General features: G+C 42.2%; 1 protein-coding gene across 1 annotated transcript; it reads right to left on the bottom strand.

Moving 5' to 3' along the window:
- Positions 1–334: 334 nt before the first annotated feature.
- Positions 335–13,753, bottom strand: LOC118813267. The gene is made up of 7 exons (XM_036578505.1): positions 13,682–13,753; positions 8,962–9,000; positions 6,471–6,713; positions 5,809–6,111; positions 3,057–3,341; positions 2,298–2,528; positions 335–1,261 (listed from the first exon to the last, which is right to left on the bottom strand). The coding sequence occupies exons 1-7, from the start codon at positions 13,707–13,709 to the stop codon at positions 594–596; spliced, it is 1,797 nt and encodes a 598-aa protein (XP_036434398.1). The 5' UTR covers positions 13,710–13,753; the 3' UTR covers positions 335–593.
- Between the last annotated feature and the right edge of the window lie 5,067 nt (positions 13,754–18,820).

Below are 18,820 nucleotides of genomic sequence, written 5' to 3'. Positions count from 1 at the left end.
AGTCAGAACTGTTCACAGTGGTGGTGATAGGAACCAGACGTCCACCTCTAAAAGCTCCCTCACAGAAAGTTCCTACATGAAATGGTTATGAATTCCCTGCCTGATGACTGAGACACTGTTTTATGATAGTGTAGAGAACTTAAACTCCATTCATGGTGGAGGGATACATGCAGGGTGCTGTGAGGCAAAATAGTCCCCAAAGAAAACTTATTATTTCAGATTTTCCTCTATTTTCCATCATCAACATTCCATGTTAACTCAGAAGACTCGTGTAGGTTCACTGGTGGTTCTGGATAGTAAATAAAATGTCTATATCTGTGTTGTAGTCAGGGCGACCCCTGGTTCCTATCACCACCACTGTAAAGACATCTGAACCATTTCACACCAAACCACTCTGAATCTCTCTGTTTACATCTAAAACACCCAGTTATGTGGACACTTTGTTGGAATTAATCTTTAAGGCTGCTAATATCATCTAATATCATATTTAAAGAGCAAAGTGTCTGTGGAAAACTGTCTCATCAAATTGTCTTTGGGTCCTTTTTACCTTTTTCTATTTTAATGCCCTCAAACAGTGGTTAAGTAAAGGTCACTCACTCAGCCTCTTTCTCTTTTTTCTCAGCTTTGAGTTCCTCGTATGGACTTTCATCTTTTGCCTTTTGCCCCTCCGCTTGTCCTGACTCCTGCTTTTGGCCCAGGGTGTGGTAGACCTGAGCCTGAGTGGTCTTTAGAGCCTCATACTCCCCTTTGCCCTCAGCCTGACCCTGAGCCTGGTCTTTTAGAGTGTGGTAAACTGCACTTTCACCCTCACCGGTCTTCAGAGCCTGGTATTCCCCCTTTCCCTCATCCTGACCTTCCTTTAGAGTGTGGTAGACCTCAGCCTGAGCCGTCTTCAGAGCCTCGTACCCACCCTCTCCCTGACCTTGTTCCTTTAGAGTGTGGTAAACATCACCCCCAGACTGACCAACCTTTAGAGGTTCATACCCTCCCTCACCCTGACCCTTACCCTGACCTTTCAGGGTGTCGTACTGGGCTTTCTCTTTGTCTTCCTCACTGCGCTTGAGGAGCTCGTACTCGCCCCCTGTCCCAGCCCCTTTCTTCTGAGCGCCGACCTCCTCGTATCCTCCGTCCGCACCCGCCTCCATCTTCTTCTGTCTTCTACCCTTTCTATATATATACACTCCCAGCAACAGCAGCAGAAACCCCACGACAAGCAGCACCACCACGATCAGCATGAGGTTGGGTCCGTCGCCTCCATCCTCTGGAGAGATAGATAGAGAGAGAGAGAGATAGAGAGAAAGCAGACAGAGATGCTGAAGGCTAATTTCTGCATTAAGACTACATCATTTAAACCTGGAAATTAACAACAAAGGTTCTAGAATTTAAAACAGAGAAAAGTTATGACAAAATGAATAATTTAAATTTTTTTGCACTATTTCTGGGTCACTACTTAAACTGAAGCAAGGTAAAAAGGCGTGAAGTTGATCATGTTGAGTGTTTGTACTAAAAGCTCCGAGTGTTTTAATCTGATCTCTTCCAGTGAAGCTCGTGTTCAGATGACTCTCAGGTGGATCTGATCTGCTGATCAGAGACTTTTACACAAACTTGTAAAGATCATACCAGCTCGAGTGCTCACTGCCATTACAGCAGAACAACGACAAATGAAATAGTAAGAAAATCTGAAATTCGTGTTAAAATTTTAAAGATTCTACTTTTCTCTCAAGTTGTTACTCTGATAATGGAATTTATGATGAAAACTTTATTAAATGAGAAAAGAGTGCAAAATAGAAACACTTGCACTTCTAATCTCAGACCTTTGTTGATATTTAAAAATGTGGGTACTTTTGCTGGCACATACACTGAAGGTGGGGGGGCATTTTGCTCTCTTTAACTGTGGGGCCTGGGGCTAAGCTGGGTTGCCTCATAACTACCCTGGCTTTACACAGGACTAGCCTCACATGCCTTATGGCTATATAGCCTTACTTGACTCAGAACTAGCCTGACTTGCCTCATGACTAGCCTGGTTTTACACTGGAGCGCAGGAACTCTTAATGTTATAACAAGCATCTTAATGCTGGCCTGGGCAGGGGAATTTGCTGGGTAGTGATCTTACCACCATCGCTAGCTCAACACAGAGACAGTCTAAATGGACTGGGTGCTGAAGGGTCTTTTATAAGGATGATGTCAGGGCAGATCAGCTCAGCAGGGGGACCACCATGTACCATCACACTGGAAGATGGAAGTGTGCAAAGTACCTGTTCAAGATGAAAGGAAAGTCTGAGTGTGTGTGTGTTTACCTTTCAGGATACACTCGTTGCTGTGGCGGGACTGGCCTATCCCCTCAAATTTGGCAGAGCAGGTGTACGACCCATCCTTTTTAGGGCTGATGCGGTTATCAGAATCCTGCAGTACCACTGTTCGTGTTTCTCCAGGGGGAGTGTAATGCCAGCGGTAGGAATGAGAATTTCTACACTTCTGGCACTTACAGTACAGACTGTTACAGTCCAGGTGGGCCATAGGAGGACCGTCTACCACATCAAACACATTAGTCATATATACAGTCATGGTAAACAAATACTACATTAATCTGTTGGAAGTTTTCTCCAACCAAAGCAGAAAACTTTAATTCTTTAGGTAAACTTCATCACGCTTAAATAAATCTGAACGTTGTGGCTGTTAAAGTATTAGCCCTGCATTAGGAACCTGTTCTGAATGTATTATTTGTGTTTTATCAATGTGATATGATTGTTTTAAGATAACATTATGAATGTATTATGAATGTTTTATTAAAGCTTAAGGAATGTACGTAATTGTATTATGACTGTATTATGAACTAGTTATGGTTAACTCAAAGGTTTATGAGCCTATTGTGGGTCAGGGCTGTGGATAGGTAGCAGCAACAATGGATCAAGTACAGCAGGTTTTCTGCCTGTTTGCCATCAAACAACACTCGTACAGATCTTAAATAGCAGATGCTGTGCTTTTCGGCTGTGTCTAAAACTGTATCCCTGTGTTCGTGTTGTTATTACTTTATTGTGAATTGTGTTTTTTGTTACCTATGACTCTGAGAACCTGTTGATCAGAGGGCAAGTTGCTATAGGTCGCTGCAGTTTCACTGATGTGGGTGAACCTGTAGGTGGCGCTGCAGGTGTACGCGCCTTCGCTGGATTTGGCGACATTTGAGATGTCATATTTATCCTTGGAACCCTTTTCGATTTCTGTTCCATCCTTAAAAAACACAGCCTTGTCCACCTGTGCACCACCCCACACATCACAGCTCAGAGAGACAGTATCACCCGACCACGCTGGCCTCTGGGATATCTGCAGCATCACCATTTTCTCTGAGAGAAAGACAGACAGAAACGTGGGAGATGGAAGGGAAGAGAGGAAAAGAGAGTTTTCAGTTAACATTAGCACTGGGTTAGCCTTGGGTGAAATGTACGACCAGCAACTACAAGGGCAGGACTAATAGTGATGAACTAGAGTTTCACCAGCCGCTTTCTGTCATAATTTTTCTATTGCAAGTACTACTCCTATTAATGATTAATAATAATAACAACTATTAGTACTGCCTGGGCTGGCCACTGGAGCTACACTATACTGCAGCTTTGCTGTTGCTTAGCTTTACTGCTTTAAGCATGAAACACAAGAAATATGAAAAAAGCAGTGGTTGGTATTTCAGTTCAGCTGAAGAGCTCAAGAGTATTCTTATGCAGAATTGTGCCTGGTATTTATTCATTTATTTATTTTTATTGGCTTTGGCTTTAGCTAACACCTATAGATTTATTAAGATATTTTACAGAGACATTTTGTTTAATAAATAAGAACATTTAAATGAATTATTTGTTTAAATTGGATTGATTTTACTAGCCTAAAAATACTTGAAGTGTGCACTGTGTAGCTGTTTATGAAAATAAAAGCCTCAGATCGGACTCAGTATCAGCCGATACTCAATATTAGAGCACTCAGATTTGGGTCGGGGCAGAAATCCCCACATACATCTGTTCGTACAGTCACTGAATGAGGACCAGCTAAGAACAGTGATTACAGCATACGATGTCAAATCAACATTGATGCTCACACTGTCAGTAGTACTACAGTAGCACTTCATTTCAAAGGCGACATTAAAGGTCTGCATGGCTTTGATAATTGATGATCGCAACCGTCCACTTTGAGCTCTAATCACATCTGCAAAATCTATCGTTCTTCTCCACACCTGCCTGAAAAACGTAGCTCCATTTTTGCTGGCACTCGCCCACTTCGACCACACACCTGGCCTCCCACATCCACCCGCTTTGGGCTACGCCTAAGGTCCTCATCCACTCCCACTTGCTTTTGCTGTAATCTGCTCTGCTGGTGTAGAACATGTCCCTCATGTTCTACAAGAAATCCTACGAACAGCCTTCATACGCCTTGTACCTCCTCCGTGCACCCGGCCGCAAAATGAACGTTTCAGATAACGGGGCTACATGAGTCCGGCAGTAATCGGATCTCTGCTTTATAACCGACCCATAAAGTCACAGAAGAAGACGTGACGTAAACATAACGTTAAACTCAAACGTCATGAGCAGCTTTTTAAAATTATCAAGTCACTTTAGCTGAAAATGTGAACAACATCATCTAGAAGAGGAAGAATATTCAAATCCTTATTTGGTCGAGTGTGTACTCAGTTTCAGCGTCGCTCCAAAAGTGCTGTGCTGCATCTCACGGGTTCTGTGTTAAAGGCTGCTCGCTGTTTCCAGGACGACGCTCTGTTTTCACACATGCACAACAACATTTTTTTCATAGATAGATAGATAGATAGCCTCTTTATCAGATTTATTAATCAGATTTATAGTCTTAATCCGATCTGAAAAATCAGAGTGTGCTGTTTACACGACCACTTGAATAATCAGATAACTGCCGAAATCCGATAATGATGGGATAATCGGTGGGCATGTAAACACATGAAGTTAACATGAAGTTCACTGTTTTCAGAAAGTTTACATCAGGAACGTTGAAGTTGTCACTCAGATTATCAGATTATCTGGCTAGTTTGTTGCTAACAGTGTTCGCTTTTATGGAGGCGTCCACGTTTTTCCCACTTTCTCATTGTAACGCATGGAGGTTGAAAATGGTCCACTACCATGGCCGACACGCTGTCCAGTGTACTACATTTGTAGTAGGGAGTGATTTCCAACCCAGCTTGGGAAAGAAAGAGAAACCCGAGCAGGAGACTCATCTGAAAACTTCAGCATAGTCTGGTTGGATTAACCAAACAGGAAACTTTGCTGCAAGGAGGCAATTTGCCCAGGACTAAACGCCTAGTAGCCACAGAGAAGTGGCCAGGCTGAGCTGCACTAGCCATGAAAACGTTGTAGTACAGAGTTGTCTGAGAGGTCTGGACATAAATTCTGTGAGTAATTGCTTTGTTTGGCTGTATCTGTGGTGAACTGGCTTTATAATTGATGTTGGCAGCTGTGTAGCCTTTAGCTTGCTAACTAGCACGCTAGCAGAGCAAAGTGATGAGGATTGAACTCCATTGGCGTGATGATAAAAAGATTATGCCACATTTTATATATTTTAAACGTTAAACTCTGGAAACTGGGCACTAAAACTAGCAGACACAAGTATTGAAATGTGTTCCCTGTAGAGGAAACTTACTTTCATACAGGAAATCAACAGAACATCGCTTGACTGGAGGTGCTTAAACTTTTACACATGATTGTATAACAGATGGAGCAGTTTGTTACATGGTGCATGAAACCACACAGAGCATGAACCCACTCAGGGCCTCAGACTGAGCTCCTCTGGAACTGAAGGTCTCACCTGTAGCTGTGAGCTTGACGGCGTTACTGCGTGGACGCTCCTCCTTTGGTCTCGCCTTGGTGTTCATGCACCAGAAGATCCTGTCGCCTACATGTTCAACGTCAGCGTGTATGACCACACTGTGGTTGTTCGTCCACTTCTCTGGCAGCAAAGGGAGCCACTTTTCACCGTCACCTTCTGTATAACGACACCACCAGTCCTTCAGCCCCTCCTCCACGTAGAGCTCCATGAGAACCGCACCTCCTTTACCTAGAACAGTCTTCGCTCTGTTTAAAACAGAGAGCGATGCCAGGGGCACCATGTCTGCCAGAGGAGGAGGAGAGAAAGAGAGAGAGAGAGAGAGAGAGAGAGAGAGAGAACAAATGTATTGATATGGCAGTTTGGTAAGTTGTTAAAGTTCAGGGAAAGTCTAATTTCTCCTTTAACCTCAAATGTGGTAAATTAGCAGCATGTTATTTTAATGTTATTTAAGATTAGAATCACTTCTCATCAATAATTCCTAATAATTTATGTACAATAATATTTTGTACAAAGAAAATCTTATGAACTACACACTGAAAGGTAGTTTAGATCTTCAGAAGAGTTGTTATACAGTTGGCATGAACTTAGCATCATGCTAATTGGTGAGTATGAGCTAATAGGTGGGTGTTGTGATGTTCTACCCAGCACTTTGATCTCCACTTCATCACTCTTCTTGCCTCCACTCTCACAGGTGTACCTCCCTGAGTCCGAGACCGTCGCCGCAGCAATTTCTAACTTGCCATTTCGAATGTTGTCGGAGAGCTGGACTCCATCTTTTTCCCATTTTACATCATTGTTGAGAACAGTGTCGCCATCCTTACACCTCAGAGTGACCTCATCAGCCACGTACAGACGGCTAGGGGGGAACCCTGGAAACAGGGACACTGAGAGAGAGAGAGAGAGAGAGAGAGAGAGAGAGAGAGAGAGAGAGAATTTAGTGTTCCTCTCTTTGATGGTTATACAATTGTATGTCAGAGTTGGGCACCCCTGCTGCTTTTGTTGATTTTCTTGGCTTTTGCTTTGTGGATGCCCAGACCTTGGCAACTTTCTTGAAAGTCTCTGATTAACTATTTATCCATGATTGATGAGTTCCATACAATCAAAAAGTGCTCTACACATATAAACATGTAAAAGTTAGCATAATATCTATCTATCTATCTATCTATCTATCTATGTATATATATATATATGTTCATTATTTTTTAATTTTTGCCAAGAAATAGCATAAGAGAAGATAACACATAAAAAGACATCCACAGCCCCCTAGCAGTACCACCACAGTCCACTGGGGGGCCGCAGCCCACAGGCAGAAAACCACTGCTCTAAGTTACACAGCCTCTACAGAAACACACTCCTGCACATTTTAATACACAGTTACTGTTTATTTACTGAGTTTAACACTGGAAAAATAGGGGCAAAAGTTATAGCATTTTAAACTGCCTGTTATTAACTTTCTGCAGTTGAATAAAAATAAAACAGAGATTATTTTCTTTGGGAATAGCAATGAGAGGCAAAGACTAGCTGCCTATCTGGACTCAAGAGCCCTTAAATCTAAAGATCTAGTATGTAAACGTGGTGTACTGATGGACTCAGTTGATGATCTCAGTTTTATCAGTCATGTCAAAGCAGTGACTAAATCAGCTTTTTATCACTTTGAAAACAAGATCAGAGAAGTTCTTTCTAAAGCAGACCTGAAGAAACCCATCCATGCCTGTATTTCTAGCAGGATTGATCACTGTAAAGACAATCAAACAGGTTCAGCCGATTCAGAATGCAGCTGCCAGCGTCTCATTAGGAGTAAAAGAAGGCCCCCCATTCTTAAACCCTCACACTGGATACCAGTCTGTTCCAGAATAGTCTTTAAGGAGCTGTTACTGCTCTATAAATGTCTGAATGGTCAGGAGCAGCGTATTTATCTGACCTGCTGCAGCGATATGAGCCGAGCAGAACTCTCAGATCATTAGGAACTGGTCAGTCAGTCCTGCCGAAGGTGAAGACATGGAGAGGCAGCGTTTTAGATACTACACTGCTTTTAAATCAGTCAGTCTTATCGTGTCTGATACTGTTGTGTAATTAATTAAGCACATTTCTCTTTCAAAGGAAGGTTTATGAGCTGGATATCAGCTTTGTGCTGTGCTGTTAAACTCCATGAAGTTAGAACAAAAGTCGTGATAATTTGTTGATGTCCGGAATGAAAAATATAATTCCCATGTTCCGTCATCGTATTCAGTGTTTAACTCAGACGTAGTGGTGAAATCAGGAGAATGTGGTGTTTCTCAGTGGAGCTCTCAGTGCTGTGGCTCAGAGAGTTCTCAGGTTGAAGTTGGACTACTTGAGGTACTCTTGACGTGATTGGCGTCCTCTACTGGTAGAAGAGTGGAAGTTAATATTGTTTCTCCTACTGCACTTTTCCTGCAGTGACGATGTCTTAAGTGCTTTCGAGGGCTTGTTATGAGCAAGACGTGTTCTTTTCATGTCTATTCAAAGCTAAACCTGCTGTTAGAATCATCAAATGCAGAGTTACTGAAGCTGAAAATGAGAGAGGAAGTATTTTGTCACTGTGCTCATATCTACAGAACCGTGACTTTATAGGAGAAGTAAAATTATATGAATGTGCATTAAGGGTCTATATCATGGGTCAAACCAAATCTTCATGGCTTTGTTAATTTATTTATTTATTTATTTTTTATACAGTGTCAGCAGTGTAAACGTTTCAAAATCTACTGTTCACTCCACAGTCCGTACAGTCCATATATATATGCTGCTGCAGGAAGTTCACAAATTATTATGTTTCAGCCTAGACTGCGCTTTGAATAAGACACAATACAGAGCCAATGAGAACAGAGCTCATTTACATATAACAGTCTTTAAGGCACAGTAACAAAAACAGCCTGTTTAAGTGTACGGGACAAAGAGAGGTTGGAAAAGGGCATATAAAAATGAATAAAGCCTTTTTTTTGTACATTAACTTACACAAACACTATCAAGTGGAAATGTAAGATAAGGGCTCTTTACTGAAATGAGATTTTAATCTAAGTAATTTTGGAGCATTTGTATTGATCATCATGAACGCTACTTGTACTTACAGACAAAAAGAACTTTATGAGGTGGTATGTTTGTGTGTACACCTACCCCTTGGTTTCCCTTGTCCTCTTGCAAACACCAAAAACACTGGAAATGGAGAAGATCTATCAGTTAGTATTCATGACACGCCCACTGCCACATACAAACACCCCAAACTCTGTCAGCTGCACTCCAGAAGAAAACACTGATTCAAAACAACATAATTGTTATTAGTTAAAACTATTAATGTGGCTTTAAACAGCCAGTTTATTGTTCTTTGTTTTCTTCTTCTTATTATTCCCAGGTCACAAATCTGCAGCTCTTCTCCTCCTACAGCTTTCGAGCTAGAACCAAGAAACTTTGCAGGATAGTAGAGTATAAAACTGAATAAGTTACTATTATAACCTACTTAACTTACAATGTTCATACAGCACCTAGGATACCACAGCATCGACCCAGCAAAACCTTAGCAACCACCTAGAACACCCTAGAAACAGCCTAGCAACACCTTAGCAACCACCTGGGATACCATAGCAATAACCTAGCAACCCCTTAGTAACCACCTGGGATAACATAGCATCAGCCTAGGAACACAGTAGCAACCCCCTGGGATACCACAGAAACAGCCAAGCAACACCTTAGCAACCACCTGGGATACATTAGCGTCAGCATCGCAACACCTTAGCAACCACCTTGGGTAGCATAGCAACAGCCCTGCAACACCTTAGCCACCTCCTGGGATAGCATATCAACAGCCTAGCTTTCCTTTTGCAACCACAAAACAACCACCAACCAACACCCTAACAATAACCTGGAATGCGAAAGCAACACTATGAACTTTCATGAACTTTCCCTTTCTTGTAGTTACTGTTTCTGCATGAGTTCAACGTTTATTTATTTTCATTTCTTTGTATTGTAAGTGGTTAAGATGTAATCAGAGTGGTTCAGAGTGGTTTGGTGTGAAACGCTCTGTTCTGGAGAAACTTACCGAGTCAGAACTGTTCACAGTGGTGGTGATAGGAACCAGACGTCCACCTCTAAAAGCTCCTCACAGAAAGTTCCTACATGAAATGGTTATGAATTCACTGCCTGATGACTGAGACACTGTTTTATGATAGTTTCGAGCAGATTTTGGCCTTAAACTCCATTCATCCAATCACAGTTTAAAGCATTTTAAAGTGCGTGTCTGCTTGTTTCAGTGCGGTTTGAACCACACCCTCCTCCACTTGGCCTCAGGATTTCCCCTGGGGAGAATTGGCCACACTGTGCAGAGGGCCCTTCCAGGGCTGTATGAACTAAAATGATTTGTTAAATTAGCTCTCAGAGTGTTGAGCAACCAAGTGAACGTAAGTGTTGGTTGGAATTTATTGTGATCTTGTGCAATTCCCATGTCAAACACCCCAAAAGTGGACTAAGCTTTTTTGAAGTCATAGCACTGGAATGCTAAATGTCTTAAAATCCCAGGCTTATCAAAACTGCGGCTTATTATCCAGCAACGACACGGATTGCAATGCAAACTCGCTGAGTTATTCTTAGATTACAGAAGAGTGTGGTAAATACGTTGGGCCTGCCGGTGGCCCTGGACATATAGGGGTTAATATATACTCAATGTATATATCAACATGCTTAAACGGGAATGGAAACAAAGTTCGTTCAGAGTGGTTTGGTGTGAAACGTTCGGTTCTAGATAAACTTACCGAGTCAGAACTGTTCACAGTGGTGGTGATAGGAACCAGACGTCCACCTCTAAAAGCTCCCTCACAGAAAGTTATTATATGAAATGGTTATGAATTCACTGCCTGATGACTGAGACACTGTTTTATGATGGGTTTGAGTAGAGTTTATGGAGAATATATGCCAGAATTCCCTTTTAAATCTGTACTGCACTGTTAAATATACATATATACTCTGTCAGAACAACAGCTTATATCTTTATTTTCATTTTTAGTTTTTAACACAATGTGAAAACATCACCTCTCCTTTAGTTCACACACACATACACATTATCTAAACCGCTTATCCTTCTGGGTCGCAGGGGGAACTGGAGCCTATCCCAGCGGTCATTGGGCGGAAGGCAAGATACACCCTGGACAGGTCGCCAGTCCTTCACAGGGCAGACAGACAGACATATACAATCACACCTAGGGGTAATTAAGCATCTCCTATCGGCCTGCCTGCCTTTGGACTGTGGGAGGAAACCCACACAGACACAGGGAGAACATGCAGACTCCACACAGAGAGGACGCTGGTCACCCGGCATCCCAGAAATGTTATCTAGTTATGTCCACCTGCATAAGACCATGTTTTTCTTTTCTCTAATGAACAGTTACCATTTTGGAGATGTAAGGTTTTGTTCGAACAGCGACGATGTGCATCCAAAGGTATTCAGACGGTCCTTCTAACGAGTGAATTTAGCCGCTTTGAGGTCACTCATCGCCCACACTGGCCTTTAATTACACACAGCTTGTATAATCTCCATAGTAAAGCACTGACCAACAGAATGCAGCTCGGGAGCAGCTGCACGTGATCCTAAGGTCACCATGCCCAGTGCCCAGCATAGGCTAGAGGGGTATAAAGCCCCCCAGCATTGGGCTGTGGAGCAGTGGAACTGTGTTCTCTGGAGTGATGGAGCTCCATCCAGTACCTTTGGGATGAGTTTGAGTGATCCAGAACTGACCGTCCAACATCAGTACCTGACCTCACAGATGCTCTTGTGGCTGAATGCAATCAAAAACGTTTCAGACATGTAGGCGCTAACACATTCACTCTGTCTGCTAACTTTTCCTGAAAACCAGATCATGGAAGCAGAGCATGTCTTCCAGGTATCTAAGTGCAGAAATGAAGAAGCACTTTACTTCACAAAACAGGAACCGTCAGATTCCTCTTTCACTTTAACACAGTTTAATACAGGCTGGATTCTGGGACTCATTAACTCTGGTCTCCGAGTAAAAAAGGAACTTCAAAGATGTTTCACCAGAGAGGACTTTACAGCGTCTGACTGTGTTCACAGAACCATTCAGACAACTTCTGACCTCTGAGAGAATAATATGTAACTCTATTTATCTGTGCAGTAGAGTTATTTTGCAGTTTGCAAGCCAACAGCTCAGCATTCATAGCGCCAATGCCTAAATTAGCTAATCATAATCTCCATAACTCAGTGTTTGTGATGTAAACAGAGTGACTCAGAGTGGTTTGGTGTAAAATGGCTCAGATGTCTTTACAGTGGTGGTGATAGGAACCAGGGGTCGCCATGACTACAACACAAATATAGACATTTTATTTCCTATCCAGAACCACCAGTGAACCTACACGAGTCTTCTGAGTTTATATGGAATGTTGATGATGGAAAATAGTGGAAAATCTGAGATAATAAGTTTTCTTTGGGGACTATTTTGCCTCACAGCACCCTAAATATTATGTATCCCTCCACCTTGAACGGAGCCGAAATCTTCTCAAAACCTCTCGGACATCAGGCAGTGCATTCATAACTACGTTTGGATGCATACCGTTGCTGTTAGAACAAAACCTTGTATCTCCAAAATGGTAACTGTTCATTAAAGGAAAGAAAAAACATTCTCACACAAGCAAACATAACTAGATTTGATATTATTTATTATATTTCACGTATTTCTGCAATTTTGATTCTGTTGATCAATTCATAATGAAAAGTTCACACAGGCTGAAGGAGAGCTGATGTTTCTACACTGTGTTAAAAATGAAAAATAAATAAAATGACAGAAATAAAGATATAAGATGTTCTGACAGTTTATATATGTATACTGAACAGTGCAGTTCAGTTTTAAAAGGGAATTATTGCATATTTTATCCAAAAAATCTTCTCAAAACTATCATAAAACAGTGTCTCAGTCATCAGGCAGTGAATTAATAACCATTTCATGTAGTAACTTTCTGTGAGGGAGCTTTTAGAGGTGGACGTCTGGTTCCTATCACCACCACTGTGAACAGCTCTGACTCGGTAAGTTTATCTAGAACGGAGCGTTTCACACCAAACCACTCTGAACCGCTCTGATTACATCTCAAACATTTAATTATGCAGAAATTTTGAAATATCAGTTGAGTTCTGTTGTGAATTAAAACAGTTGTGCTGCTGGCAGAACTGAACACACCCATAAAACAGCTGGGCTGCATCAAGGAGAAGAACTGAATCTGTGTTCTCCTAATGACCATCACAGTAACTTTACAGAAAACAGTACGTTCAGCTCACTCTTCACTGAATTAATGTTCCAGTGTTTTGCAGAGTTTCAGAGCACAGTTTGAGCCAAAGTAGAAACCATACAGAAAACAGTACATTCAGCTTTGAGGCTTTTGACTGTATTTATGTTTATTTACTCTAATGTTAAACTGAGTTTTGCAACAACACACTGCCCAGATAAGTAGCTTTAAAAGATAAAGGCGTCTGCTGAGCTGTTTGCTATGCCTGAACTGGCTGTGCAGTGACCGTGCAGCAGCTGGCACACAAAGTTTTCTGACCATACAAGGCTGGACCTGAAACCAAACCCACAGTTTACTGAGCCCTCATGATGCCACACTGACCAAAATCGCACTCAAAGTCATTTTAATCTCAGTATTAATCAGATCTTAACCTGCATTCAACACTGAGAAAACCTGAGAAGTATGTGTGATCAGAGCTGAGTAAACATAAAACAGATCAATCACCTCAGAGAGAGAGAGAGAGAGAGAGAGAGAGAGAGAGAGAGAGAGAGAGAGAGAATGAAGAATAAAGCCCATTCAGAGTCAGAGAGAAGCAGTGATGATTGTTTTGTTTTACCTGATAAGATGAAGAGTTTCATGTCCATTTCTGAGTGGGTCAAACATTACACTGAGGGAGTGTGTGTGTCACAGAGAGAGAGAGAGAGACAGACAGAGAGGAGGGGCTGGGTGGACAGAGCTGCTGCAAGACGTTTGAAGAAGTGGTGGTTTGGGTTTGGAACAGGACATTTGTTGCATGAGACAAATCTGTGAAGATTTTTTGTTTTGTGTTGAAAAAAACAGAGAAAGAAAACTTCTTCCTAGCATCGCACACATTCTCAGCAACACACACAGACCCTGAGTGAGAAACAAAAGGGAACAGAATGAGAGCTGCAGCAGTGGACGCCTTAGAGAACCGACGCTGTTCAGTTTTATAATGCTTCTCTTTAGGGACAGAGTTATGATGTAAAGTAACACACAGTACAAACACACACCTGTAGAGGGGGGCATACAAGGCAGGGTCCAATCTTATGCACAAAAAAAGGCTCTGACTTGTTTGGAGGGAAAACCTGTAGCCACATCAGCCCTTTACGGATAAGACTGGACACCCTTACTGTAGACTTTTGGCCCTGTAGGCCTGTAGACCTGTAACAGTCCTTAAAACAGGCTTGTAGACCTGAACACCTGTAGCCTTATCTGCCTCTGATCTTGGATGCCTTCAGAACTTTGACCTTGTAGGTCTGTAGACCTGGACACCTGTAGGCCTGTACACCCCTATACCTGTAGCCTGTAGGGTTGAGCATTTGGAATTCAGATTCTAGTAGCCCTGTAGGGCTGTGGCCAGAGGCCTCTAAATGTGAAGCCTTGTAGGATGATTGTAGGCCTGTAGACCTGTAGCCTTGTGTGTTTGTGGCCTTGTATGTCAGTAGCCCTGTAACCTTGTTGGCCTTGTTGGCCTGTAGACCTGTAGCCTTGTGTGTTTGTGGCCTTGTATGTCAGTAGCCCTGTAACCTTGTTGGCCTTGTTGGCCTGTAGACCTGTAGCCTTGTGTGTTTTTGGCCTTGTATGTCAGTAGCCCTGTAACCTCGTTGGCCTGTAGACCTGTAATCTTGTAGACCAGTATGGCTGCAGACTTTATGACCTGGAGCCTTGTAGGCCTGTAGACCTGTACATCTGTAGTCTTGTGTGTATGGCCTTGTATGCCTGTAGCCCTGTATCCTTGTAGGTCTGTAGACTTCAGACTTCAGGTAAAAAAGTGCATTTGAGGTAAAAAGGGAAATTTATGTAAATTTTAATGTTCGGCTCATTCATTGCATTGACCTACACAGAGCTCCTTCAGTGGACCTTACAGTAATACCAATCAGCTAAATGTGAAAAGGAAGACGTTGTCGTCTGATCTCTTTAATAAGTGCAAAACTGATGCATTTTACAGGCCAGCAGCAAGAAGTGCTAATATGCCATTTCAAGTATGATGCTGCAAATTCACATGGAAAAAAAAATCACATGTATGTATCACTTTAACTGCCTCCACACAGGAAATGACTGATTATCTTGTGCTGATGAAGAAGCCACCTGAAAATGAAAACAGTCTGAATGGACTCATCAAGGATAACGGTTTCACAGATGGTGATATTGGTCATATTATGTGATAGAAAATCATTTTACATATGAGTGTGCTCAAGCAGCAGCACTGCATGGACTTGGAAGGTTCCTCAGTTAAGGGTCATCATCTTTTGCTGACCAGCTTCACCTTATTTAGCTAAGTTCCCCCTTTGAGTTCTGCTTCCTCTTAAAACTTGCTTTCTTTTTCTTTCACTGTTCGGTCAGCTCACCATCCTCTGCTCCTGAACTCTAAAGCATCTCTGCTCACAGTGCTTTGTAATAGAAAACTGCTGTACAATAAAACAGAATTTAGGAGAATCAAAAACTGACGTCTGGAAACTTCTGAGCTTTACTGTGCTTGTATGAGACAGGAAGCTGTTGGATGCATGTGCTGAGTCAGTTTGCTGAATGCATCTTTCCAAAAGTTCGTTCATTCTTAAAAAGGTTAGTTCCTCAGTCAGACACCGATGTTGGACGAGAGGGTCTGGCTCACAATCTCTGTTCTAGTTCACCCCAGAGGTGTGTGATGGGGTTGAGGTCAGGGCTCTGTGAGGGTCAGTCAAGTGCTTCCACACCAAACTCACCCAGCCAGGCCTTTATGGAGCTGCTTTGGTCACTGGGGCTCAGTCATGCTGGAACAGGAAAGGTTCTTCCCCAAACTGTTCCACAAAGTTGGAAGTGTACAATTGTCCAAAATGTCTTGGTGCTGAAGCATTAAGATTTCCCTTCACTGGAACTGAGGGTTCTAGACCAACCCCTGAAAAACAGCCCCATATCATCATCCCTCCTCCACCAAACTCTACAGCTGGCACAGTGCAGTCAGGCAGGTAACGTTCTCCTGGCATTCACCAAACCCAGGCTCGTCCATCAGACTGACAGAGAGAGAAGCTGATTGGTCACTCCACAGAACACGTTTCACTGCTCCAGAGTCCAGTGATGGCACTTTACTCCACTCCATCCGACGCTTGTCACTGTGCTTGGTGATGTAAGGCTGCATGCAGCTGCTCAGCCATGGAAACCCTGTCATGAAGCTCCCAGTGCAGTTTCTGTGCTGATGTTGATACCAGAGGAGGTTTGAACTCTGCAGTTATTGATCAGCAGAGCGTTGGAGACTTTTATGCTCTGTGCTCCTCAGAGCTCGGCGACCCGCTCTGTAACTTTACCTGGTCTGACACTTCGTGGCTGAGTTGCTGTGGTTCCTAAACACTTCCACTTTCAATAATACACTCACAGCTGATCGTGGAAAATCTAGGAGGGAAGAAATTTCACAAACTGACTTTTTGCAATGAAAGCTCCTTTCACAGCACCACACTCGAATTCAGTGACTCTACAGACCCATTCTTTCACTAATGTGTGTGAAGGCAGGCTGCATGGCTAGCTGCTTGATTTTATACACCTGTGGCAATAAGACTGAATGAAACACCTGAATTCAATGATTAAGAGTCCCAGTTGTCCCAATATTTTTGTCCATATAGTGTAAATCAGCTACATTTATATACACAAGTATCCATGTAGACAGGGCAGAGTCAGTGTGGAAATCACATGACTGAAGCACTAGAATACAGGAATAGTGTGCTTGTGCTTTTGCGCTCTACTGTGCACTATTGTGCTCTACAGAGAACACACATCGGCGCATTTTTATGCACAATCACAATTTGTTTCTTTTTTTAATGTACTTTTTAATTTTTCTTTTCAGTATTTTAGACATGGTTGGTTTGAGCAAATGGTGCTGAGAAATTTGCTGAAAAACACCTTATTTTTATGTGTTCACTGTAGAGGATGTATTAACTAATTTTAACTTAGAAACTTCAAAATTCCACAAAACATGTAATTTATAACTGTATATATATATAATGTGTGTATGTGTATGGTCAATTAGAGAACTGAGAACAGCAGTGAACAGCAATAAAGCCTTGTCGTACAGTTTTGAACATATTAGGGTTTATTTTTATGTTCTGAAACTGGTTCATTGTTCTGCTGTGTTGTGCTGTGTTCATCGTTTCTCTGTCTGACCACAAAGCTGTCAGTATGGCTGTGGTAAGTTGGTGAGGGTTCAGCATTTTACAGCACCATAAACACAGCATAGCTATGCACTCTCACACCACCAAACCCGCTCTGCACATCACTTTAACAGTTTCAGCAGACAGGCGTACAGTTTTCACAGGACACTAAAAACGTGCTCCTTAAACAGCACATGCTCTGTTTTATCACCGTTTTAAGACTGTATGCAAAGCCGCCAACCACGGCTGCAAGCGTGGCTAACATTAGCAAGGGTTATCTGTAGCCCCGTTAACTTCTATCCGTTAACTTCTATGTTAATTAAGCTGATGTCGCCTCACCCTTCCTCTGATAAGAGTTTTCTCTCTGTGAAACACCATGCGGTCCTTTACCCACCCGGACATGAAGAGCCAGAAGGCACTGTCCAGAATAGTGTGTGAGGTAAATACACAAGATCACAGCCAACGTTGTCTAGGTACTGATTTTCCTCTTTCAAAGCAAGGTGACTAATTTGAGCTATTTTACAGCTTGAGGTGAGCTGCGAAGCCAGAAATGTGGCAGCAGAAACAGAAGAATCATGTGACTGAAACCGTGAACCCTAAAATATCACATAAGCCTTTCATACATCATTTGTGCAAACAGAATAGGAAATGAAAGGCTGAAATGTTGAGAAAATTCTTATCTAACTGCCTCAAAGGATGTCTCTCACACACATAACATACATATATGTATGTATGTAGGCATGTATGTATATATATGTATGTATGTATATATATATATATGAATGTATGTATGTATATATATAACAAGGAAGTGGTCATAATGTTATGCCGGTGTGTGTGTGTGTGTGTATGTGTGTATATATATATATATATATATATATATATATATATATATACACATCGGCATAACATTCTGACCGCCTCCTTGTTTCTACGCTCATTGTCCATTTTATCAGCTCCACTTACTATATAGGTGCACTTTGTAGCTCTACAGTTACAGACTGTAGTCCATCTGTTTCTCTGATACTTTGTTAGCCCCCTTTACCCTGTTGTTCAGTGGTCAGGACCCCCATGGACCCTCACAGAGCAGGTACTATTTGGGTGGTGGATCATTCTCAGCACTGCAGTAACACTGACGTGGTGGTGGTGTGTTAGTGTGTGTTGTGCTGGTATGAGTGGATCAGACACAGCATTAAATAACTGCATGAATGAGGATATATACATACAAACGTGTACACACATATATTCATAACCACCTGGGATACCATAGCAAAAGTTTTGCAACACCTTAACAACCACCTGGGATACCATAGCAAAGGCCTAGCAACACCTTAGTAACCACCTGGGATACCATAGCAAAGGCCTAGCAACACCTTAGCAACCACCTTGGATACCATAGCAAAGGCCTCGCAGCTCCTTTTTGTAGTATTTGGAGGTTTTGCAGGAGTCCAGGGAGCTAAGTGTGGAATGGGGTTTGATCAGAGAGGGAGAGTCACTGTATCAGTGTTCTGGGCTGTGGCCAGGATTTGCTTTTCCTGCTCCTGAGTTCTCCACTAAAACAATAAAGTACACAGATTGCATAACAGAATTAAGTGTGTGGGCCATAGCACGTCTTC

This window comes from Colossoma macropomum, unplaced genomic scaffold (genome assembly GCF_904425465.1).
Source record: "Colossoma macropomum unplaced genomic scaffold, Colossoma_macropomum, whole genome shotgun sequence".
In the NCBI taxonomy this organism is placed as follows: domain Eukaryota; kingdom Metazoa; phylum Chordata; class Actinopteri; order Characiformes; family Serrasalmidae; genus Colossoma; species Colossoma macropomum.
Note: the sequence above shows the minus strand (reverse complement) of the source record. Positions and strands in the feature narration are given on the sequence as shown.

Coding starts and splice junctions, on each gene's coding strand:
- LOC118813267 (XM_036578505.1), bottom strand. CDS start 13,709: ATGGACATGAAACTCTTCATCTTATCAG. Junction 3,342..5,808: donor CGTCAAGCTCACAGCTACAG/GTGAGACCTTCA, acceptor TCTTTCTCTCAG/AGAAAATGGTGATGCTGCAG. Junction 1,262..2,297: donor CAACGAGTGTATCCTGAAAG/GTAAACACACAC, acceptor CTATCTCTCCAG/AGGATGGAGGCGACGGACCC.